The sequence below is a fragment of the Lissotriton vulgaris genome, unplaced genomic scaffold, assembly GCF_964263255.1.
Source record: "Lissotriton vulgaris unplaced genomic scaffold, aLisVul1.2 SCAFFOLD_3912, whole genome shotgun sequence".
NCBI classification, from domain to species: Eukaryota; Metazoa; Chordata; class Amphibia; order Caudata; family Salamandridae; genus Lissotriton; species Lissotriton vulgaris.
The window spans coordinates 110,158-135,827 of NW_028252817.1; the positions used below are offsets into that span (position 1 = coordinate 110,158).

General features: G+C 44.8%; 1 protein-coding gene across 1 annotated transcript in view; it reads right to left on the reverse strand.

Moving 5' to 3' along the window:
* LOC147662007 (uncharacterized) overlaps nt 1-25,670 on the reverse strand; it is a 136,450-nt gene that overhangs the window by 79,393 nt on the left and 31,387 nt on the right. The window contains exon 2 of the mRNA XM_086951189.1: nt 8,294-8,437. Within this exon, the coding sequence (XP_086807315.1) occupies nt 8,294-8,437 (144 nt within the window). The remainder of the gene's footprint in view (nt 1-8,293; nt 8,438-25,670) is intronic.

Genomic DNA, 25,670 nt, shown 5'->3' on the forward strand with positions numbered 1-25,670 from the left:
GCAGTGAAAAGCAAGATATCAACCAAATTAGGACATTTCACAGGTGAGCTGAGAGTCTGCTGGTGAACTCCACTCCGTGGTGGATGGCGGAGTTCTTGTGGAAACTTTGTGCTCCAAGAGGAGTGCGGAGTGGGACAATCTCCGCAGACTCTGCTGGTGGAGCAAAGTCCACCGCCCACGGTTAGTTCCAGCACAGTATTGACCTGAAAGCCATACTGTGCTGGAAATAGGGGTGTATGCGCACAAGGGGTCACATGTTGTGCCCCCCTGCATGCATCCACATGGAGCGAGGCACTGTTTTCATGGAGGAAAGACCTTCATGAAATCAGTGGCGGTGAGGAGAGTCCTGCCAAGCATTTTGATGCCTCTTTACTGCGCTCCATTGCCAGGGAATGGCGGCTCCATAGCAGAGTCAGCGGTCTAGGGTGGCATGACAATCAAGGTTGTAATGTGGCACTGCCACCCCACCATGAGCCTTACGGTCTGAGGACCACTAGACTTGTAATTAGGCCCTATATGTGGTATAGGTAAGTCATCCATGCAGCAGGCCTTACAGCCCTAAGACAGGGTGCACTTTATCCCTTGCGTGGACTTATCTGTATGAGTGGATGTGTCCCTGTGAAATCTAAGTCAATTCTTAAATATCACAAATGTGCAGGGAAGCCATACTGAGCACATGGGCTGGACACTCGTAATTGCGATTTCTCTAGCTACGGGATGGCTTCACTGTACGCACTGAAGTTTCTTATCAAACATCTTGTATTATTAAACAAACAATGATGTCAGTGTTTAATTTAATAATAAATGCACCCAGAGTGTACCTTAGAGGTGCTTCCTGAAAACCTACTGACAACTAGTGGCTTGACTGACTGATCTTGACCAGCCTGCCGCCACAGACGTGTTGCTGACCTCCTGAGTTGAGAGCCATTGCTCTCAGAGGCCAGGAACAAAGCCTGATCTGTACGGAGGTGTTCATACCTCCTCCACGAAGGTCCTGCATTCCAGGGCTGTGCCGCCTTTGTTATGCGACCCCAGCCTCTCCAAATAGTGGAGGTGCCCTCCCCCTGTCCAGACAGGTGGAAAAATTTGGAAGATGAGGAAGCATGTCTCCACCAAGCCAGTGCCACCCCTAAGGTGGACTAATTGATGTGGACGCCATCTTTTCAAATGTCTCTTTCTTTTTTTGGATTGAAATAGTATTCTAGGGTCAGGTTTATGCCCCCTTCCTACAGGAAGTGTTTATGTAGAGGGTGTAGACACCCTGACAGTAGGCTGCCCTTTGGCTACTACCGTCACTCCCCTTAACACCCCTAAATTGAGTATTTTGGTGGCACCCCTGAACCCAAAAACTCAGATTCGATGGATCAAAAGAAGAAGGAGTAAGAAGAGTCACTGTCTGGTGAGAACTGTAGAAAGCCCTATGAACTTCTCAGGAAAAACCCTGCATGCTCGCTACTCTCTTGACAATCGCGACAGAGAGACTCACCCTGAAAGCTAGAAAACTACCAGAACATCAAGTAGCCTGCCAGAACTTTGAAAATTGTGTGCAGTCTTTCCTGGAGTAGATGAGATACTCCCTTGCAGTCTGCAAGCACCTAAGAGCAGAGTCTATAACACCGCCTTGCAGTTGTTTGCCTCAACCGACACCGCAAATGAACAGGAAAAAGTTCAAGTGCTCTGAATGGTCAGATTTTTCTCTCTATCAAATGTGAAGACACCAGATCCGACCGGGGCTGTGCAGCACTTATGCCTGTGGTACCAGACACCCTGCAACCAACTCCGACAGGGAAAGCCCTACTGCTCCATGACCAAGCAGCCATCGAGGGATGTCATCATCACTGAGACCCACTTAGAGCTTGGCCTAGCTCAACCAACCTACTTGCTCTGCACACCGCCCTCCTGGCTTGGGTACCAATGAACCACTGTGATTCCTTGTTCTAAAGGCCCTTGCCACCCAAGATTCCATTTGGGTCCTCTTGGACCTGCCTACAAGTCCCCTGTGCAGCTTGTTTCCAGGTGAGCGACTGTACTTACTTTTATGCATGCATGCCTTGTATTCACACAGGATTGCATTGTCCGTAAAGACACATGACTTTGAAATAATGTTTTACCTTTAAAAAATGATAATTAAAACAGTACATCTTTTTGAACAATGTTCTTGGTTTTACAAAATACTTTTAAAGAAGTATTATTTTTCTAATTTAGTCTCAGATTTATTCTTTGAATGTGTGTGTCATTTACTACATCTGTGAGTACAACAAATGCTTAGCACTACCATCTGATAAGCGTATCTGCTTGCCCAACGTAACACAAAAGAGAGCATTAGTATTATCTACTTAAGCCTCTTTAAACCAGTTTGGGACCCACTGGACTCCTACACATGGTACTTCTTTTTAGCACACTATATAGAGAGCCAGCATTCTGCATAGAGAAAAACTGTGTTCTATTTAGGCATAGTTTGAAGATTTTTGAGAAAATGTGGGTAAAGACAAGTGATTTATTTAGAGAAGTGTAGATGTTAGGACTGTTTTTCTATCAGGAAATTCCCTTTTTCTGGATGTAAATATGATGAAACCTTGTTTTTCACTATGGTTTGCAGTGTAATATATGTAAGAGAACTAAGCTCTGCAGTTCAACTAAGCCATATCTCCCTGGCTAGCCTTGGGACATTAGTTTCAAAACTCCACAGGATAGCCTAATATTGAAGCCATCCCACATTGCACATTTTGGTGAAATGCCCTCTTCTCAAATTGAATTACTCTATTCTGCATTTGTGCAATATGTTGTTCAAACATGTAGAGAGAATATAAGGGTATTCTAGTATCTGGTGTCAGCTGTTTAGAATGCACTGTCAACTAGTATTAAACAACAAAAGAGTGACTCAGAGACAACTAAAGAGTAATTGCTCTAAACAATTAAAGAGAAAAGGCACAAAAAGTGTTTTTTAAAAGAACCCTCACTCACCGACCTGGTCGGTGACATGCTTCATCATAGGGTTCCACCATAGAAGCTAAATGCATACCTGGTGTGCTTCCACCCCTGACTTACAGCGGAGCAGGATGTTAGATGCGTATATGCATAGGTAGTGAGATGTGAAAGTGATGATTAAAAAGTGTTTGGGACTGGCCTGTCCAATGATTTATTAAAGGCTGCCCAAATACTAATAAAAACGTGGAATGGATGTAAGCCAGTCCTATAAAGTGGCTGGTGGCATCCAGAATTTGTGTTAAGAGGTGGTCAACATGTTTCTGCTTAAACGTGCTATTAGCAAAGCATTCGTCAGGAACCTTAAAAAATCCAATGGCGGTGTGCACACACTAAGGCGCACCCTAACCTGTGGAATATTGCAACAGATGGTACAACTCACAGTTATACCCAGTGGTCTTGCGTAGTTTCAGAGACCTTTAAGTTAATTGCAACCTGTAAGAGAAAAACATTCTGTCATTGTGTCCTAACTTCAATCTAGTTAAGTCCAATTACAAGTTTGGATAAACACAGCAGAAGTGAATAATCTCTTTAAACCACTATTGAATATATATTATTATAACAATTACATTTATTCTGCAAAATAGTGGAAGAAACACATCTGAACTTCACAGGATGTGTCAATTAATGTGACAGCAGCAATGGTTCTGTTGCCTTTGCTTTTTCTTTACATATTAATTTAAAGCGCATCGTGGTTCAATGTCTCATTAAAGCGCATCGTGGTTGTTAGGTCTTTCTAAGTACCGACGAGCGCAAAGAACGTGGACTGACAGCGCAAAAAAGTGGATTAAAATCATGCATGCTTTATGGGAGAATGCTCTGTCCCCATACTTTGCTGTTTCTGTTTTGGAATTTACCACTTGAATGTGCACACAAGAAAGTGAGAAGTATTTTGTAATGCTCACTTATAATGTATTTGAACAGGCATTATGTGTTCTCTTTTATTCAGACAAGTGGCTAGCCTTGCAGTGGCATTTTCAACTAGTGGGGGCAAGCAGACTACATTCTAACTAGTAGCCATGTATATCCCATCGCCATTGTCCAGCGCAACTGGACAAGGAATAAATAAATTGAGGCTACATGTATGATGCCTTTTGCTTTGGTAAAAAGTGTGAAAATGGGCACATTTGCAACTGTATTTACCAAACCCAAATTGTGATTCCTGAACACATTACCAAATAGCAATTTGGGTTTACTGAATCATTTTTGGATGGGGATGTGTTGTAATCTTGTGCTCAAATATGTCATGCTGTGTTGTGGCATGCAATGTTATTCTTGCCACTGTTCAGAGCTTTTGGTAGTTACCGGGAGAGCCTGGCGATTGACTCCTGGCAGTTGGCCTTGAGTTGGCGGGGAAGGGAGTCACATTCAATATTAAGGGTTCATAGAGTCTTCAGTCTATTTAATTCGATTATAACAGGATGTTTAATGCATCCTTTCAAATACTGATTTAAAATGGGATATGTTCATATTTTGCCATTGAAATGCTGTCACCTACCATGAATACTCTACAGATTGCACAAAAATAGAGGTAATCCATTCACAAATGGGAAGGAGTCCTGAAGGGACCCCTCTTCTTTTGAATGCTGAAAAAACATAATGTTAGTTAAAATGTAACATTTGTAATTAAAAAATAATGATTGCTTTATTTAAAAGCAATCACAGACATGGTGGTCTGCTGACCCCAATGCAACCATCCATGTGATGACTGTGAATCATAGTGGGTCGGAATTTGCAACCTACCTCATTAATATTTATGGAGTATGTCAAATTGTGACCCACTATGATTCAGTATTTTGAATACCAACCCAGTATTTCATTGGTGAGTTTGCAAAATACCCCACTGGGCGTAAAAATATTCATTGCAAGTTGCAACCAGCATTTTCGACCAGTGCTTCATACATCTGGCACAGGAATCCTTAGAAAGAGTCAAACAAATCAACTCAGTGAAAGCCTTTGTTGTAGGTACATTATTTACCTCAGTTTGTGGTTTTTGGTTTGTCTAATCTGGGGGGCAAACCTCTTAACCCCCTAAGTCCTCTGTCATTTTTTTTCTTCGTTTTCCTTTCCAAATCCTATCACTTTCCTTACTGGAAACAACCTTTACAACACAGTCATTACATCGCACTACACTTGCAACACAGCCATTACATCGCAACATCCCTCACAACGCATGTCACTACACGCAGGCATTACAACGCATAGCATTTCAACACATGACACTACATCGCATGTCACTTCAACACAGGCATTACAACGCATACCATTACATGGCATAGTAACCCTACACTATCCAACATTTACCCTACTGTTGACACCTCTGGAGTTAAAATAGACATTTTAACCCCTACACTATCCAACACCTACCCTACAGATGCACCCAATGGAGTTAGAAAAGTAATTTTTACTATCCAATACTTACCTTAAATGCAATGTAATGGTAAGCGTTGTAAAGGTATGCGTTGTAAAGGTAGCATGCAATGTAATGGAATGGGCTGTAAAGTTGGTTTTTTAATATACTATGTAGTGTCATGCGATGTAATGGAATGTGTTGTAGTGGATGTTGCGATGTAAAAACTATGTTGTAAGTGCATGCGTTGTAAATGTATGCGTTGTAACATCATACATTCTTTCCTTACTGCCTTTGTGTGCTCAGCCTCCTGCTTGCCTCCTCCCCATTTCATCTGCACCATCCCCATCCACTTTTGCCACGCTGACATTCTACAAACCAATGCTTTCAAAATAACTTTACTTCTTACAATTCAAATTATAGTTCTTTTTAGAGTCCTTGGCTTCTCCCCTGGAACCATTACACCTTTTCCTGCTATCAGGAGTAGATCTCATTTATATAGAATCCCATTATATTGACACATTTCCAAAATGAAGGCAGTCAGGCTGACAAAATGAGACTGGCAAAACTTCATGCTGGAGAAATATCAAAATGAAATACCTTTTCTATGAAAAGTGCCTGGTTCAGTGGAAAAAGTGTAATGGTTCTGTGATAGAAACCAAGCACTGCAAAAAGAACTCCATAAAAATGTTGTTTTGAAAACCATAGTTCCGTCTAAACAAATGACCATGGATTTCTCACCTATGCAACCACACACTGTAATGAAGAAAATAATGTATTTTTCCCTCTCAAACTTTAAAAAAACTTAGACGTGAGTGATTTTAAGACACCAAACGCTTTGCTACTTTCTTTTTTTTTTGGGGGGGGGGGATATGCTTTTAGTGGCAGTATTTTTTATTATTTTGCTTTAAAAATGAATGTTTTACATGTTTTATTCCATACTTATTATCTCAGACTGCTGCAAAGTTATGGTCATCTAGGAAAAGAAGAAACTAACAAAAGAAGAAACTAACAAGAGAAAAACAGGCTGATTCTTAAGCCACATGATCAGGCAAAAACTGTTAAAGAACTGTAATGAAATTTAGATTAAAGCAAGAAAACTGCAGGGCATATTCATACAAGAATTCGATGCCCTTGCATGACATAACGGGTGCAAGAGCGACGTAACTACTGAGTTCGATTTATCAAGTCAAACAAGGCCACCTTGGGGGGCCCTGAGTTGCTTGATAAATCTAGAGTAACTCAATGCAGAGCACATCTCTGCGTTACGTTACTCTGCCACAGGGAGCCGTTCCATAGGCTGGGCGTGGGTGTTCCCACGCATTTACCCATGGATTTTGATGCATTCCTAGATTTACATTTACTGGTTGACCTAGGAATTCATCAAAATGCCACACCTTCCTAGGTGAGGCATAACAAGGAGAGATATCTTTATTTCTCCCAATTTGTTCGTCTTTCTACACGAAACGTAGAAAGAGGAAAATGCCTCCTGCACAAAAACAATCCTGCTTACAACACAGGCAACCTTGCACCATGGTGCAATGTTGCCTCTGTTGGCGCTAGGCAGCACATTGTGCACCAGCACAAGGAAAAGACAGGAATGCGCAGTATAATGTTAAATAAGGCACATTCCTACCCTTTCCCCATCACACAGCTCAGCAAGGGGGCTTGCTGCACTACATAGTTTCTAGAGAAAAGTGCCCCTTCATGTTTGAGTCTAGCATGATCGATCAGGAGTGGCAATTAGTTCCATTGTTGCCTGAATCAAATCCCTTGTAGCATATTTTGACTTTTACCACTTATGCAGGTCCGGCAAGACAGTGCATGTGAGGTAGAGAATCCTTCTTATCTGAACCTGCACACCACACCAGGGAGGACATGCAGTTTGGTAATTGATCTGACTGCAATGTGCAAACAAGACCCAAAAATGTTGTTTCCTTTTACTGGCCTGTGATCCTTACCGCTCCTTCACAGACTTTTGCCTGATCACATGGCTAAAAATCCACCTATTTTTTGCACGCCTTGAAAAAGCTCCAAGCCTGCACACCAACTTGGGGTAAGATTTCCAACTTTATAAATTCAAATTAAGTACTTGAACTGAAATACGCTAGAAGAAAATAGAGAGAGTATAATAAGTCAGGATCACAAAAGGGAATTTCCAGTGTGTCAATCAAGGTCCATCTCGATAATTGCTTATTTACAAATAACCTGTTAAGCCTTTAGCTACTTTACAGTAATATTTTGTTGTTGTTTGATTTGAGTTTGTTGTATACAATATTCAGTGGGTTAGTGGGCACAACCATTGCTGTCACCAAATGCATATATACACCAACCAGATTTAATAAAAAAACATACATCAGCTGTAAAATGGGCACCTGATCTTGGGGGACCAAATGTGAACTTCTCACTTTTCTTGTTATCTGTGTGCTCCTATTTGTTTTATTGAGGGCTGTTGGATTTTATGCAACAACATTTGTTTTTTACCTTGTTTCGTGTTTGTTCATAATATGTCTATTTTGAGCCAGACCCTAGTACAACCCCCTTGAGAGATGCACTGGGCACCTGAACTCCTGCAGGGCGAAATATGACACCTTAGGATTTTCTTATCATGGATAATGCGGCACTTGTTGCTTTGAAATAACAAGTCTGGAGGGACTGTATCTACATTTCAGGGCATTTCAGGGCCTTAACCTGGGTAAAAAACGTGAAACTGAACAGGTGCTTACGCCTAAGGCTTCTCAAACCTTGGTTAAGGGAGAGGAGTGCAGAATAATGATGCCTGTGCCCTCCTTGTTCCCTGTATCCTATCATGAACATGCAGTAGAGTTTCTTCAATCCAGTATTTACTTTTGCACACTCCAAGACACATTTCAAAAGGCAAGGTGAATTTTGATTCAGGTGGTGATTCTAAGATCCATGAAGAAAACTCAATAGAATGTGAAAATGCTTTACACTTACTTTTGCCATAGCATTCGACCCAGCGCTTGTCAATGTCGTAGTTGCTAGTGGTGGCACACCACAAGGTAGAATAATCTTGTAAGGTGCAGCTTTGGTAGGATTTTCCTTTGTAGATGAATGGAAACACACAATTTGGATTGATACCTGCATTTGAAATATATGGAGACCAAAAAAGTAGATGAGTCAGGGTGTAAAGGAAGATAAATTAGCACGTTGATTCCTGGCATCCTCCCTAGTTTCCTATATTAGAGCTGACCTCAGCTTCTTTATGATAACCCACAATACACATTGTCAGTCAGTATACTTAAGAAGTGCCTTAGATATCAGAGAGTGGTGTGTTACTTTAGTCATGGCATACTGTAACTTTGAAGTATGGGCCCAAACCATGCCCACATAGTACTTGTGCATCCAGCTTTGCCACATGGTAGGGAATGGTGCAGGAGGTAATCACCAGAGTCATCTGTTGAGAGGTTTATAACAGCATTTTCAAAATAGATATTGCCAAACACTTAGGCCATGATTAGAAGTTGGGAGTTGAAGAATGATCCCTGAGCGAATGGTTTGTACCCGGAATATCGTAATCAGAATATAAATGGAACAGAATATCCAGGACAAATGATCAAAACTGAAATATCAATAGGTAAGCAAGCATAGATGTTGTATACCTAACTCTACATATATGTACCTTGGTGATGTATATCTTCAAGGTACTTAAAGGTGGTGTTCGGATTAGTACATTTACATTTCCAATATGCACTTAACTTTTGGTATTGTGTCGCTCGATATTTTTGCCACAATATTCTTTTAGTGCAACCTCTTCAAACCAGACTTTACACAGAGATCCAAATACCTTTTCTGGCCTACTTGGAAGTCTTGGCTTTAGAGTGCTTCTGAACATTGGAATACCCTAAAAAGATGTTAAGGACAGTTTTCCATTTGAACTCATAAAATTGAAGTTAAGATAAAGTGGTCACTTTGTAAGGATGTTCAGTGTGAGCTTATGGGGGTTTAGTGTTCGCCTTCCACTAAACACTACAATTGTATCATTATGAAAATACCAGAGGTCACTCATAACTCTTCTGCAATACCCAGTTGTGCTGAGGTCTATTTATCGGATAATACCAAGAGTCACTAAGAAACCTGTGATTGCTAATCAACAAACTTGCTCAGAGCTCTATAATGCGTCGACTGACTCACTTAAAGCTCTCAGCAAAAATTATACACATTCAGTTTAGTGATCCACATAATTCACTGGTTTACTTAGAGTTATGCATGTGATGAGATCCAGCTTGGAATTTAATTTTTGTGTCTTTGCATTTTAACCTCACATTCATTATTGTTTATACCTGTCCCTCGCTGCATCTCCAATCCTGCTCCCTGCGCAGCCGATTAGGCGCTGACGCGGAAGCGCAGAGGGGTATCTGCCATCTTAGGTGGACTGCAAGGGTTGCGGACAAGCTGTTGGCTGCCTCCCACCCTCCTCCTCTCCTATAAGATGATCACTAGTCACAGAATTTCTGTCTACTCTCAACACAATGCTAGAATCTCTAGCGATTGAGGACTCCTTTACGATCTTAGGTTACTTTAATTTCCATTTGCAAAATATTGAACACAAGGAAACACTAACCTTATTGACCGATATGGAGACACTGGGGCTTTCCCAGCTGAACACCTCACCCACACATGAGGCTTGCCACATGCTGGATGGTATATTCTCGAATCTAAAGGAAATTCACATTCAAGATATTCTTCCGCTCCTTTGGTCAGCCGATCATGCTATTATTTTTAAGATATGAATTAAATGCGTTCTAATAAAGAAAGTGGCTGATATTAGCCAAGGAACATTTAAGGCCTGGAAAGACATTAATAACACACACCTGACAGCACTATTAAATAGCACTTACCCAACCTTCTCTATTGATCCAAATACAGCCACCGATCAATACATGAGCTGGATAAGTAAAACTATGAACTTACTGGTGCCTAAGAAAACTATCTCTAAAAATCAGTCCTCCCCTTCTGCACCCTGGTTCTCGGACTCTCTCAGAGAACAGAAACAGAAATGCAGGAACCACGAAAGGCACTGGCCCAAAACCTACACCATAGATCTAAAAATGCGCTACAAGGAGGAACTAGCCAAGTATAAAAAGCTGATTATGGAGGAAAAAAGAAAATTTTATATTGAGCAAATTGAATCCGATAAGAATTCTAACAAACAATTATACCAAGTAGTGAAACAACTATCGGGCAGAACAGCAGACGCTGCCCCCTTCCCTCACAAGCCTTGTGTGATGCTCTGGCCAATTACTTTTATGAAAATGTAAATAACATCTATTTAGAATTCTCCACTAAAGTCAATTCCAACACACAGTTATCCTATATTAAATCCCTTGATCACTGTTTATCGCAATTTAATGAAGTCAATGAACAACAAATAGCAGATATCATGAAAATGATAAAATCAGGATCAGCTCTGGACCCCTGCCCTCCTAAAGTCTTCTCTACTATCATTAACTCAATAGCGCCAGCGATAACCTATATCTGCAATTCCATGTTTACTACAGGGATTTATCCAGATATGCTTAAAAACACCCTCCTCAAACCTCTGCTTAAAGAACCCCAGCTGGATATAGAGGAACTGAAGAATTATAGACCTATAGCCAGCCTGCCTTTCTTGGCCAAGGTGGCAGAGAGAGTTATGAATATACAACTCTCTGACTTTATTGAGAAACATCATCTTTTGGATGATAAGCAGTTCGGGTTCCGTAAGCTCCACGGTACCGAAACTGCTCTCATTAAAGCCACCGAAGACATTAGACCAGCGGTCTTCAATCTGTGGGGCGCGACCCCCAGGGACCGCCAGACTGCTGTCTGCTACCTCGCCTTGCTCCCACAACTGCTATAACCTGATTGCTTATTACAATTATATCGTAGCGCTAGATTGCCTGATTGTTTATTAATTGCTTATTATAACTATATCGTAGCGCTCGATTGCCAAAGTGCGCTTTAACGCTTTAATTGCCAAAGTGCGCTTTAACGATCTTTTCAATTGTGCTGTGCTGCCTGTAGAATTCATTTGTGCCTGATTGTGCCAGTGGCACTGCCATTTACATTGCGTTTATTCTGATTGTGCCCCAATCCTGTTTCGCTTTTGGCTTGCTGCCATTTTGTTGTTGTTGTTGTGCCTCCCTGCCCGGCTCTCCACCCTGCTCCCGCCGCCCAGCTGCTCCTCCCTCGCCCCTCCCCCAATCCACTATCCACATATGACAGATGCCTTCGCGCGCAGCGTTCACGCGCAGCGGTCGCGCCCCATGCACCCCGAAGGTGCGCCAAAGGTTAACCCGTCTACGCCCGTCCGCGCCTGGACCGCGACCAGCGCCGGACCCCTTACCCCCCGCAAAACCCACTCCACCCGCATAACATACGACGCCGCAACCCTCTCAGCCCTTAACCCCGGCCGACTAACAAACTGCTACCAAGCCGCCCCAGGACACACCCATGGACCCTTCACCTGCCACTCCTGGAGTTCGACTGCACCAGGACCCACACCAAATCCACAAACTCCAAACAGAGCTCCGACACTAACCACCTAAAGTGCATCCTGCTCAACACCCGCTTAGTCCACAGACACTCCATTGAACTCTGGAACCTACTCGACACTACATTGCCGGACGTCGCCTTCCTTACAGAAACATGGATGAACGCCTCATCAGCGCCCGACATCGCCATAGCCATCCCGGACGCCTACAAGATCATCCGAAAAGATCGCACCAACCAAACAGGAGGAGGCATCGTCATTGTCCATAAGAACACCATCCGCATCACGACCAGTTCCGACGATAACCTCGCTACCGCCGAACACCTTCACTTCCAGATTCACACCGACCCCAAAACCACACTCAGAGGCACTCTCACCTACAGACCACTAGGACCCCGCACACAATTCTGCGAAGACATCACTGACTTCATCAGCCCACATGCCCTCCCCTCCGAGAACTACATTATACTGGGAGACCTCAACTTCCACCTGGAAAAGAAAAACGACAGAAACACCACCACCCTTCTGGACAACCTGGCCAATCTCGGACTCAAACAACTCGTTGACACCCCACCCACTTTGCCGGACACACGCTTGACCCTATCTTCACCTCCAGCAAGCACATCTCCTTCGATCACACCACAGCTCTCCATTGGACGGACCACAGCTGCGTTCACTTCAACTACAAAAAGTCCACGACCCACAACCCCCCACAACCTATTCCTGGAAGAAATTGGAACAAAATCACCACCGACCAACTCTTCGCATCGCTTCACCCAAACCCCCCTGCCAAATCATCGGACCCAAACCAAGCAGCCACCAACCTCACACAATGGATCACCCACAGCGCCGACGAACTGGCACCCTTGAAAAACCATCTAATCAAGCAAGGTAGCAAAAAAGCACCCTGGTTCAACGATGACCTTAAGAAATCCAAGAAGTTCTGTCGTACTCTCGAGAAAACCTGGAGAAAAAACCCAACCAATGAAAACCTATCCACCTTCAAGAACGCCATCCGCAAACACCACCAACTGATCTGATCCACCAAGAATTCAGCATTCAAGGATCGACTTGACAACAATGCCCAAAACAGCAAGGAACTATTCAACATCGTCAAAGAATTTACTAACCCCACCGCTGGCACCAACGACATCACCCCCTCCCAAGACCTCTGCGACTCTCTATCCTCATTCTTCCACAACAAAATCGCCGAAATACATTACAGCTTTGAAAACCAGTCCGAAGACCATTCCACTCCACCCACCTCTGAACCAAAACCGTACTCTAACAACCTTTGCGCCTGGAACCCAATCACCACCGAAGATACCATCTGCCTGATGAACTCCATCCACTCAGGATCGCCAACCGACCCATGTCCCCACCACATTTTCAACAAAGCAGACTCCATCATCGCACCCCATCTCTGCGATGTCATCAACTGCTCCTTCAACTCCGCTACCTTCCCGGAAAACTGGAAACATGCCGAACTCAGCGCCCTTCTGAAGAAACCCACAGCAGACCCCACCGAACTTAAGAACTACAGTCCCATCTCGCTCCTCTAATTCCCTGCCAAAGTCATTGAGAAAGCCGTCAACAGTCAGCTCGCCGCCTTCCTCGAATCCAACAAATCCCTCGACCCTTCACAGTCCGGCTTCCGAGCCAAACACAGCACCGAAACCGCCCTCATCGCAGCAACAGACGACATCCGAACACTACTGGACAACGGAGAAACAGTTGCTCTCATCTTACTTGACCTCTCCGCAGCCTTCGACACAGTCTGTCATAGCACCCTCATACAACGCCTCAGCAACGTCGGAATACAAGGAAAAGCATTGGACTGGATCATCTCGTTCCTCACCGGAAGAACCCAGAGAGTCCGCCTCCCCCCTTCTAAATCAGAGGCCACCGAAGTCATCTGCGGCGTACCACAAGGATCATCACTCAGTCCCACCCTCTTCAACGTATACATGAGTCCCCTCGCATCCATCGCACGCCAACACAACCTCAACATCATCTCCTACGCAGACGACACCCAGCTGATCCTCTCCCTCACCAAAGACCCAAACACCGCCGAAACCAACTTACACGAAGGAATGAAAGAAGTAGCCGAGTGGATGAAGAACAGCCGATTAAAACTAAACTCGGACAAAACGGAAGTCCTCATCTTAGGGTCATCCCCTCTGCCTGGGACGACTCGTGTTGGCCACCGGCCCTGGGAACCCGCCCATACCTACGGACCACGCACGTAACCTGGGCTTCATCCTGGACTCCTCCCTCTCGATGACCAGACAAGTCAACTCCGTCTCATCATCATGCTTCAACATGCTACGCATGCTCAAAAAAATCTTCCGTTTGATCCCCACCGAAACAAGATAGACGGTCACCCACGCACTGGTCACAAGCCGACTGGATTACGGAAACACCCTTTACGCCGGAACCACAGCCAAACTACAGAAAAAACTCCAACGCATCCAAGACGCCTCAGCCAGACTCATATTGGACATCCCTCGGCAAGCTCACATTTCCGGCCACCTGAAAGACCTCCATTGGCTCCCTGTCAACAAGAGAATAATGTTCCGTCTCCTCACCCATGCACACAAAGCCCTCTACGACCTAGGACCCGAATGCCTCAACACGCGACTATCCTTCTACACCCCCTCCCGCCAACTACGATCGTCCAAGCACTCGCCGCAATTCCGTGCATCCACAGATCCACCATGGGGGGAAGATCCTTCTCCTACTTAGCGGCCAAAACCTGGAATTCTCTCCCCACCCACCTCCGCCTTACACAGAACCACCTCTCCTTCAGAAAGCAACTAAAAACTTGGATATTCGATAAGTAAAGCACCTCCCTCCCTCAAGCGCCTTGAGACCCTCTGGGTGAGTAGTGCGCTATACAAATTTTAGAACTTGAAGTTGAACTTGAACTATCGAGGGTGCTCACGGCGGTGGCCTAATTCACACCGAGGTGTGAAAAACATCAATGCCTCATAAACAAGTAAAAGGTCTTTTAAAGACCTGTCAAGTACTTGGGTGTGACTGTGTGTGTGTCCCTGAAGCAGTTTCAGCCGGGCTCACATACACGAGCTGGGGGGAGCTGGGGGAGGGGCTGGGGGAGTGGCTGTAGTTTAGCCCTTTGAGTTCAATGGATGTTGCGCACCTGGAGCTGTGGGTCCCGTGACACGTCCCCCGCCCCCAGAAGGGAGGCACAGAGATGCCCTCCCATGAGCGGGAAAGAAGAAGGACAACGACTCAGTGAGATACTGATCCCCCCCAATGAGAGAGGCACAGAAAAGGTGGGTAGATGAATGATAAGTGGATGGATGGATGTAAGGCTGAAGGATGGATGGATGTTGATGGATGAAAGGCTGAAGGATGGATGGATGTGTGAAAAGGTGGGTGGATGAATGATGAGTGGATGGATGAATGAAAGGGTGGATTGATGAATGATGGATGTATTGATGGAAGGATGAAAGGGTGGATGGATGAAGGATAGATTGGTGAAGGATAGATGTATGGATGGAAGAATGAAAGGGTGGACGGATGAAGGATGGATGGATGAAAGGGTGGATGGATGAATGATGGATGGATGGATGTGTAAAAATATGGGTGGATGAATGATGGGTGATTGGATGGATGAAAGAGTGGATGGATGAAGGATGGATGTATGGATGGGAAGATGAAAGGGTGGATGGATGTATGAATGGATAAAAGGTTGCATGGATGAATGATGGATGGATGTGTGAAAAGGTGGGTGGATGAATGATGGGTGGATGGAAGGAAGGGTGGATGGGTAAAGGATGGATGTATGGATGGAAGGATGAAAGGATGGATGAAGGATGAATGTATGGATGGAAGGATGAAAGGGTGGATGGATGGATGTGTGAAAGTGTGGGTGGATGAATGATGGAGGGATGTGATGAGGTTTAACAGGCGCATTTATGGTTGTCAAAAGTTGATGATGAGGAGTACCAATTTCTAGAAACTTTTGTCGGAAGGGGGTCCTTATGCCTAAAAAGGTTTTACAAGTGGGTCTCAGCATCAAAAAGTTTGAAGACCTCTGCATTAGACTCATTAGAGATCAGGGAGGCACCGCTGTACTCATATTGCTAGATCTATCAGCGGCCTTCGACACGGTCGATCATTCCATCTTGATCGACCGTGACTCGGCCATGGGCATTGAACTTAGAGCTAAAAACGTGCTTGCCTCCTTCCTGTCGGAAAGAACACAGGCAGTCACTGTAGGACCTTTTCAGTCAGTCGACCTCACCCTGCCGTGTGGAGTCCCCCAAGGTTCATCCCTAAGTCCGACACTTTTTAACATCTATGTGTCGGACTTAGCTAGAGTTATGAAAACTGCTGCAGCAACTGGTAGGTTCTGCGACTCACAGAGGAGGGCATGTCTTGGACCTGATTTTCGCTGACGCTCAATCAGTAGCGGTCAACGATATTTCAAGCCAATGCTGGACGGACCACGCATTGGTGACCTTCTCCCTTGGTATAGGGGTCTACCCCGCGGAAGCCGCTGGGGTAGGAGGTTCAAAACTGGGTAGACCTTGGTCTCGTCTCTCTAAGTCATCCTCACCACCTGCATTACTACCAGCCAACTTTTGTCTGGGCAATTCGGTGGAGGAAAATTATCTTTCCTTATGTCAGTCTATCACTGACTCGTTGGATAAGCTGGTGCCTCTTCGTAGGTCTCGAGGGAGAGTGAACCGTGCCTTCCCCTGGTATACGGAAGAGTTACGACTGCTTAAACTGAGCTGCAAACGCGCTGAGCGGGCGTGGAGGAAGCAGTATTTGCCATCGGCAAAGGCCTCGTTTAGGCTCGCACTGCAGGGCTATAAGGCGCAGATCAAGATGGCAAAGGCGGCCTTTTTGGAGTCCACCTTGAATAAGGCACCTAATAAATCTCAAGCCCTGTTCAAAATTGTCTCATCCAGCCTGTGTGGCCAACATGGTCGTGGTGTCGCAGGCCCTGTGCGATGCACTGGCGGGTGCTTTTGAGGAGAAGACTGCTAAGATCCTAGAGGGCTTAAAAAACCCTCTGCCCGTGGCCCTGGTCTGGGAGCTCCGGTTAGCCCGCTCAGTCGACCCCGGTCAGTCGGGCTCTGTCCTGGCGCGGGAGCTCCGAACGGGTCACCCAGTCGACCCCAGCCGACTGATGCAGCTCCTTCACAGGGTACGCTTGGAGTGGGAGCTCCGGATGGTCCATCCAGTCGACCCCAGATGGGCACACCTGGTCCCATTCTGGGAGCTCCGGACGGAACACCCAGTCGACCCCATTCGAGTGACCTAGGTCTTTGCTTGGGAGCTCCGGATATTCTATCCAGTCGACCCCAACTAAGACAGTTTCCCTGTCCCTCTTATGAGGAATTTTGCAGCTTGGCACACACGGTTGCCTCGGGCTCTCCGCTCGACCCACTACCTCCCAAATTTTGGAAGGTCTTCCACGCAGAACTCTTCCCGCCGTTGCACGCCATCTGCCTCCAGTCTTTGGAGTCGGCCTGGGTTCCTGACTGCTGGAAGCTAGCAGTAGTTTCTCCACTGCTTAAGAAGCCAACGTTAGACCCTGCCTGTCTTTCCAACTACAGGCCAATCTCCCTGCTCCCATTTCCTATTAAGATCATGGAAAAATGGGTGACCCGCTCGCTCTCAGGCTTTCTAGAGAACATCGGTTGGTTTGACGAGGCAAAGTTTGGCTTCCGCCCCGGGCACGGGACGGAGTCAGCACTGGTTACCGTACTGGACAACCTTCGGACGCGTGTCGACAGTGGTCGGTCAGCCTTTTTAGTGCTGCTCGACATGTCGGCCGCGTTCGATACGGTTTGCCATCAAACCCTCATCAGAAGACTGGAGGAGTGCGGGGTCACAGATGTGCAAGAGATTGGCTGGCTTCTTATCTGGGTAGCCGGCAACAGCTGGTTTTGCTTCCTCCATTCCGCTCTGAGTCACGGAAAGTGGGACAGGGGGTCCCACAGGGCTCGGCCATCAGCCCTATACTTTTCAATCTGTATCTGCGCCCCCTGGTCCAGCTTATAAAATCTTTTGGTGTCTCGGCTTTTAACTATGCCGATGACACCCAGCTGGTCTTTTCTCTGGAAGGAAACAACGCGGTCTCGCTGGAGACTTTTCATCGCTGTATGGCAGCCACAGCAGATTGGCTTCGGGCCAACTCCCTCCAATTTAACAGCTCTAAAATGGAGGTGCTCCACTGCTCCAGTGATCGGATTCCGCGGGATCTTCCAGAGAACTTCTGGCCCACTGCCTTTCCGGAACCAGTAGCGGCGCCGGAATCAGCTCGCAACTTGGGGGTTATTTTTGGCCCTAACCTACAGCTTGACTTGCACGTAAACAAAACCATTTCTACGTGCATGATGCTGTTACGCATGTTGCGCAAAGTTCTGCCCCTTCTCCCCGCCCAGGCCAGGCCAGAGGTAGTTCGCAGCACTATTCTAAGCCGCCTAGATTACTGCAATGCGCTGCTTCTGGAGGCCCCAAAAAATCTGGTGGGGAAGCTACAACAGGTGCAGAACATGGCTGCCAAGTTGGCTCTTTCGCGTGCCAGGTCTAGCTCTTCCACTCTTGCTTTAAGAGACCTGCATTGGCTCCCGGTGCATCTGCAAGTGGTGTATAAGGCTGCTTGTTTGGTGCTTAAGGCAGTACACCAACAGGGCCCAGTACCACTTTGTGACATGTTTGCGTGGTACTCTGCCTCTCGGCCCCTTCGGCCATCTTCGGCCAACTTGTTGGTGGTCCCGAGGTCCAGAGAGTCAGGATGGGTGGCCGCTCATTCAGTGTTACGGCGGCCAGACTTTGGAACTCCCTGCCTCTCTCTCTGAGAAGCCACAAGGATTACCTACCATTTAGGAAAGCGCTGAAAACGCATCTGTTCCCGAAAATTGTCTGAGCAGTGAGTGATGTTCCGCCGAAGTTCAAAGCGCCAGGATGCCCTTTGGGTGACAGGCTGCGCTCAATAAGTACACAAATAAATAAATAAATAAATAAATAAAACTCACGGGATGGGCGTTACTTCTTATGCAGACGACACACAGTTGGTGTTGGCCATAAACAACGACGGTGAGAAGGTGGCTGAGTGTTTCCAAGAAGGCATGTTGGCCATCAAGGATTGGATGGCCAGTAATTGCCTCAAGCTTAACTCTGAGAAGATGGAGGTTGTTATCTTCAGTAAATTATCCCCGGTTTGGTCAAGTTCTTGGTGGCCATCATCATTGGGACCTTTGCCCACCCCGGTCTCGAGAGTTAGGAATTGGGGAATAATGACTGATGATAACCTGAAATTAATCTCCCATGCTAACCAAATTGCTTCAACAGCCTTTTATAAGCTTAGACTTATTAAAAAAATTCTTCCATACCTACCAGAAAGTGCAGGAAAATCACTAGTTAGCACACTGGTAATGTCATCAGTGGACTACTGCAATGGACTGTTCGCTAATGCACAATGTGGGGTCATTAATAAAATGCCGACAGTCCAAAATGCGGCGGCAAGACTGCTTTCTAGGACCCCCAAATTTAAACCTATCTTGCAGGTGATTCGAAACTACCATTGGCTGGCGATCAAAAATCGCATCAAATTTAACACCCTCAGCCTTTCTTATAAGGCTATTCATAAACAGGGTCCTCAGTTTCTTATAAAACCGCTTGTTGCCTATTGCCCCACTAGACATCTCAGATCGGCAACAGCTCATCAACTAGTGGTACCACGCACCAAGACTGTATCTTGGGGAGATAGACGTTTAGTGGTGACAACAGCCAACCTTTGGAATACCTTACCACCGCAGATTCGCTCATGTCAATCTTTGCTGCAGTTTCGCAAAAAGATAAAAACGTGGCTTTTTAATCAGTAAAATATTTAGTCCTGATCTTGCGTGGAATCTTTAGCGCCAAATCGCCCAAGGGCATTTGTTCGCGCTTTACAAGTTTCAAAAATAAATAAAATAAATAAATAATACACACTGAGAACTCTGCCCCACATAACACCAAGTCACCCTATGCCACCTCACTTTGGACCCAGCAATATGTAAATCAGACTTGACCCTGCTCCACTGGTCCAACCATTCCTGAGTTGCTTGTATTCTGGTTCAGGAAGGACTTGGCTTGAAAGTTTTGGATGGACTGTTTCTACTGGAGCATGTTCAAGAATGATTTGAGTATAGTTGGGTCTAAACTGAAGTGACATGGGGTGCAAAGTAAGCATGGATTGGGAGGCAGCTCCAAGTTATTACCAGTGGCTGAGATTGTAAATCTGTATTTGTAAAGCGCAAACTACTCACCCCTTACAGGTCTCAAGGCGCTGGGGGCCATTGTGGAAATTAAGTCCAGTCAAAACTGTCAAGCCAAGTCCTTTCTGAACCAGAATACAAGCAACTAGGGTATTGCCCAGAGTCACATGGTGCTGAGCTGAACTGCCACCAAAGCCGGGGATCGAACCGTGAATGCTGTGCGCAGAAGTCAGCTGCCCTGGCTGCTGCATCACACCTCTCCACTATTAATTCAAGCATTTCACCCATCACTTTTTGCATACATTTGTATGTTTCCTTAAGTGGGATGATTATGCCCAACATGGGTCCTGGGCACACTGGTTCACTGGAACCAATCATACCCATCTGATGAGCCCATAAGAAATGTAAAAAATGGTCTTGGGTTGCTTGTATTCCGGTTTAGTGAGGACCCGGTTTGGCAATTTAGGCTGGACTGTTCCCATTGGAGCAAGGCCAACATTGATTTGCATAAAGCTGGGTCTAAACTGAGATGGCATGGTGTGTCAAATAAGGATGGACTGGGATGTGGCCCTGTGTAGTTACCAGTGACTGAAATTCATTCAAGCATTCCATCCATCACTTTTGTATACTTTTATATGTTGCCCTAAGTGGGACAGGTATGCTCAGACGTGTGTCCTGAGCACATTGTATCACTAAAACTAAGCTTTTCCCAAATGATGAGCCCATAACAAGGACAAAATGTTCCTGGATTGCTTATGTTCCTTTTCAATGTGGGCATGGCTCTGCAGTTTGGATAGACTGTTTCCATTGGAGCAGGGTCAAGACTGACTTTCATCATCATCATAATCATCTGCATGAGACCTTTATTTCCCAACATTTTGCACAAAGGAACAACCCATTTTGCCTATATTTGTTTGTATATAAGAGACAGACAAACAAAACATGAATGGGTGTTTCAGGACACTCATCACAGCATGGACACATATCATCTTTTTGTCCCTTCGTCTGTTGCCATTGACTGGTAAACGATGTTATGGGTGAGGTACCATACCTAAATTGTATATACAGTTTATTAGCCTGTGGAGGAGCAGTGTTATTAATGGTACCCTAATAGGCGGCTATAGGTTTCTGGTCAAATAAAGACACAAATAGGTAACCCGTACACATCCTAACATTGCTAACCGCCACATTTTCCCAAAAGAGTCCTTTTATACTGGCCTTACCAATCATGCACATGCTTTTAGGGTTTGTCCAATACTCATCTCTATTCAGTCTATGAAGCAGATCCTTCAAAGTGCAGACTCAGGGTATTTTCATGCGTACTCAGAGGCCAAGAGGTCTTTAACACCCTCACTGTAGGACTCGAGAACAGGAATTGTCCATAACTTTTTCCAAAAGGTCAGCATTCTACATTCAATCTTATCAGCAATTTTCTTTTGGCCCAGGTCTAAATAAAATAGGGACAGTGGTGTTCTAGCGGGCAAATTCATTAAGGTTCTTAATAACCGTTGCTCCACTATGGAAAAGCCCTAAATGTGAGAGTAACCCCACAGCTAAGCTCCATAGAGAACCACCCCTAAGGCCCTCACATTGTAAATTTCCAATGCTGGACTTACCCTTCAAGATATTGTTTTCTTGTGGATTTTACCTATATGTGTTGTATGTCAAATTAGGACACGTGGGCTTTTTCCACCTGTGGTGTCCAGATTGGGTTCTTGGTCATTTTAATCCCAAGGTACTCAAAGCTCTGTACCAGATCTAAAATGGTGTCACCTACCAGCATCCTCCTCCAGCAAGAATTCTACAACTGTCTACTAAAAATCATATGTTTGGTCTTGGAGCTATTAAGCTTAGAAATTAACAAGGTGTCATCCGCATAAAGAAGTGCAGGGACCCCCTGCCTACCTATCTTAGAGGCATCACACCCATCTTGATCTAGGAAGCCAATTACCCCATTTATATATAACATAAAAAGGGTGTGGGCCAACACACACCCCTGGCGGACTCCATGATCGATACAGATCTGGTCTGTCAAGGTCCCATCCCTCCCCACCTCACCTGGGCAAACGTGTCAGCATAAAGCCTTACAATAATATCCAGCAAAGGGGCCGGCTCACCCATCTCTTCAAGAAAATTCCATAGTCTTGCTCGAGGGACTAAATGAAAAGCTACTCGAAGATCGACAAAGGCAACATAAAGTTTGTCCTATCCTTTGATCATCTCTCACCAATACATACAAACAAAACAAGAAATCTGAACCAGTTTACTCACATTATGTCTAAAGCCTGCCTGCCAATATATACGTATATTTGTATCTCTGATCCACTCCTGTACACGAGCCCGTACCTGTTTGCAAAACATTTTTGGCAGGGAATCGATCAGACTTTTTGGATGAAAGTTGTCAGGGTTAGCCCTGTCCCATTTTTTTTATATATTGTAATAATTTCAGCTAGTTTCCAGGACGATGGAATCTCCATACAGATTGTTTTTGAAAGCAAGATAATGTATGGCTCCCAGATTTCTTTGTTTGCCTTTAATAAATCATTGGGCAATTGATCTGGCCCTGTAGCACAACAAGGAATGGAAGAGTTTATAGATAGCAACGTTGTTGTAAGGGTAAAAGACAAATCGGCAGCTTTCGAAAGAACACTAGATCGAGAACTCTCTTCTCTCAACTTGTTATGACATTTATGAGAATAGAGCTAATCTAATTGAGTCATCCAATCTTGTGGCTGGATACAAAAATCAAGGGACTTTCATATAGCTGGGTCTAAATAAAAACTGCATGGTGTGCAAAATAACAATGGATTGGAATGTGGCCCGAGTAATTACCAGTGGCTGAGATTAATTCAAGCATTCCTTCCATCACGTTTTGTATACTGTTGCCGAGCTCAAAGGCATTTTGTGTTTTGAAATATCTTACTGGATTTAAAGCCCCTACCAGAGTTCCCTGTGTTTTCACCACATTTCAAACAACAAACTGTCAAGATAAATATTTGTGATTAAGGTGCTGGTTGGAGAGAGATGTCAGTTTTGTCGAAAGCAGTTTTCACTCATGATAAAGTAGAGCAGAGGGGTAACATGCCTGCTACAAACAAGGTGTACAATACAGATCACACAATTGTATTTTATGTAGGTAGCTGAGTGGATTACTGCTTTCATCACAGAGATCTTTTTGTTAGTAGAGCCAACTCAGACCACTGTATTATGTATTAAATCCTGAGTTTGTGCTTCTCCAGATTAGGCACACATAAAATATACTACCTACCAGTATGGATGATATAAGATTCCTACATCTTGTGGTCCTTGAATCACTGACATAATTATTGATTACAACAATCTTCGATTTTCTAAAATTTCAGAATTTGAATCTTTTTATAGGAAACATCACTTGCCTATACTTTATTGAAAAAATACTCAAATATTGTTAACCAAAATATTATTACTAAAAATAAGTATTTTTTAATAACATTGATGACACAAATATTGTTTACAAAAATATTGTCATTTTTTTATTTTTTTTTAATTTTTTTATTGTGATGTTTCGATAAACTGAGGTATAAAACAAAAATCAGCATATATATCATATCATTACACAATCAGAATAAATACATTAACAACAATAAATAGGAAGTGCAAAAAGGCAAATTGATCAATCAATAAATAGGTTAAAAAAACAGACATGAGGGCATCCCATCATCATACGCACTTCCACTTATATTTTCAGTGTCTACATTCCCTCCATTTCTTAACAGGGGCCCATATGGGGTCCATAGTGGAGAAGTGTGGCTCACTGGTTAGAGGAGGCAGACCTGGAAGCAGAGGTCAGCCCGGGACCAGGGTTCAATCCCCGGCTCGGCGGGGTCTTGAGTCCTAAAATGTCCATGGACTCGACAATTCTCGCTCCGGTGCCTACTCGATTCACGGGTTCACACTCTGCGACTCTGGGCAATAGCTTGCTTAATCTCCACAATGGCCCCTCGCGGCGGGATGCCTGGCTTTCACCTTGCGGATACCCTGCCGGGGTATCTCACAGGGGAATACCAGGACGAGTTCCCTAAGCAAGCGCCTTGATGCCTTCGGGTGATACGTGCGCTATATAAATCGCAATACATATAAATCGCAATACATATGTTTCTACCTCTTTTGCGTGTTTTCTTTCCTTTAAAATCATACAGGCACTCCTCAATATTATGCATTCCTAAAAGTCTAGTTAGCCACTGCTGGAATGTGTGTACTGTGGTGCCTTTCCATCCAGCGGAGATTAATATACGCAGTACAGCTACAGATATAAAAACAAGTGCCTCAGCCCTACCTTCTGCCTTCAACTTGCCATCCGTGCCTACTAAAACCATAGTAGGGGATAGAACGATGTTTTGTTCTAGCAGCCCCTCCAAAAATATCTGTATCTCCCTGATAATCGGGATCAGATTCGGGCAGTTCTAAAACATATGGAGTTGATCTGCTTGGCTCGTATTACACCTAGGGCACCTATCGTTGTCTCTTACACCCCAAGCAAACAGTTTAGAGGGAGTAAAATACAAATTAAAAAGGGTCTTATAGTGCTGAGCCCTCAGATTTGAGGACCGAAAGATCCTTTTATTCAAAACTAGGGCTAAGTCTAGATCCACATCTGGATCACCAATTTTCCGAGCCAGAGTAGTTTCCATTTTTTCCATATCATCCTTCAGCTCTTGTTGTAGGTAATTATACCCTATTCTAATTTTACTACCCCCCTTTCTCAGATAGTCGACTATTGGATTGTTCGACGGAAGAGAGATCCTAGGCCTAATTGAGTGAAGTGTTTGAGCGATTTGCCCATATAATAGCCACTGACTTGCAGGGATACAACATTTTTGCTGCAATATAGTAAAACCAAGGATATCATTGCCTACCATAACATCCCCTAAGCACCTAACACCTAACTCCCTCCAAAGTCGACTATTTCTGTTTTGGCCTAAATGAGCAAAGGTGTTAGAGTTCCAGAGGTCAATGTTGACATTGATTTTTGGGATGCTCAAAAATTTCATTACAGACTTACAGGTCCCCCGTGCCCCCATCAGGTTCCTATATCTAGCTCTCTTGTAATACCTGCGGTCAACTTCACACATTAGTAACCCCACAGCTTTCCTTCCTACTAAGAGCTCAAAAATGGAGGGAAGTATATGATTACCGGGCTGGGGTTCTGCTACTTCAGGATCATATTGAAACAGTATATTCATTTGTACCAAAAGGCATGTCCAGTGGTAGAGCCTTAGATTAGGCATCGCCAGGCCACCCCTCTCAAGTGGTAAAGACATGCGGGCAATCAATCTTCTGATTTTTCGTACTGCCAGATAAAACGTATGAATACTGCTTCTATTTTCCTGATCATCCCCTCTTCCAATAACAAAGGAATGGCACGGAACGACCGCTGAGCCTTCACCAGGCGAGGTCGCCCCCACTCCGCTGCTCCTGCTCGCTGCCTGCCTGAGCCCGCTGCCTGCCTGAGCCCTGCTCTTCTGCCTCGCTGCTGCCTTGCCTCGCCTGCTGCCTTCTGAGTCTTTCCCCCCTCCTGCTGCCTCGTTAGTGCCTTCATCATTTATTCTCCTTTTTC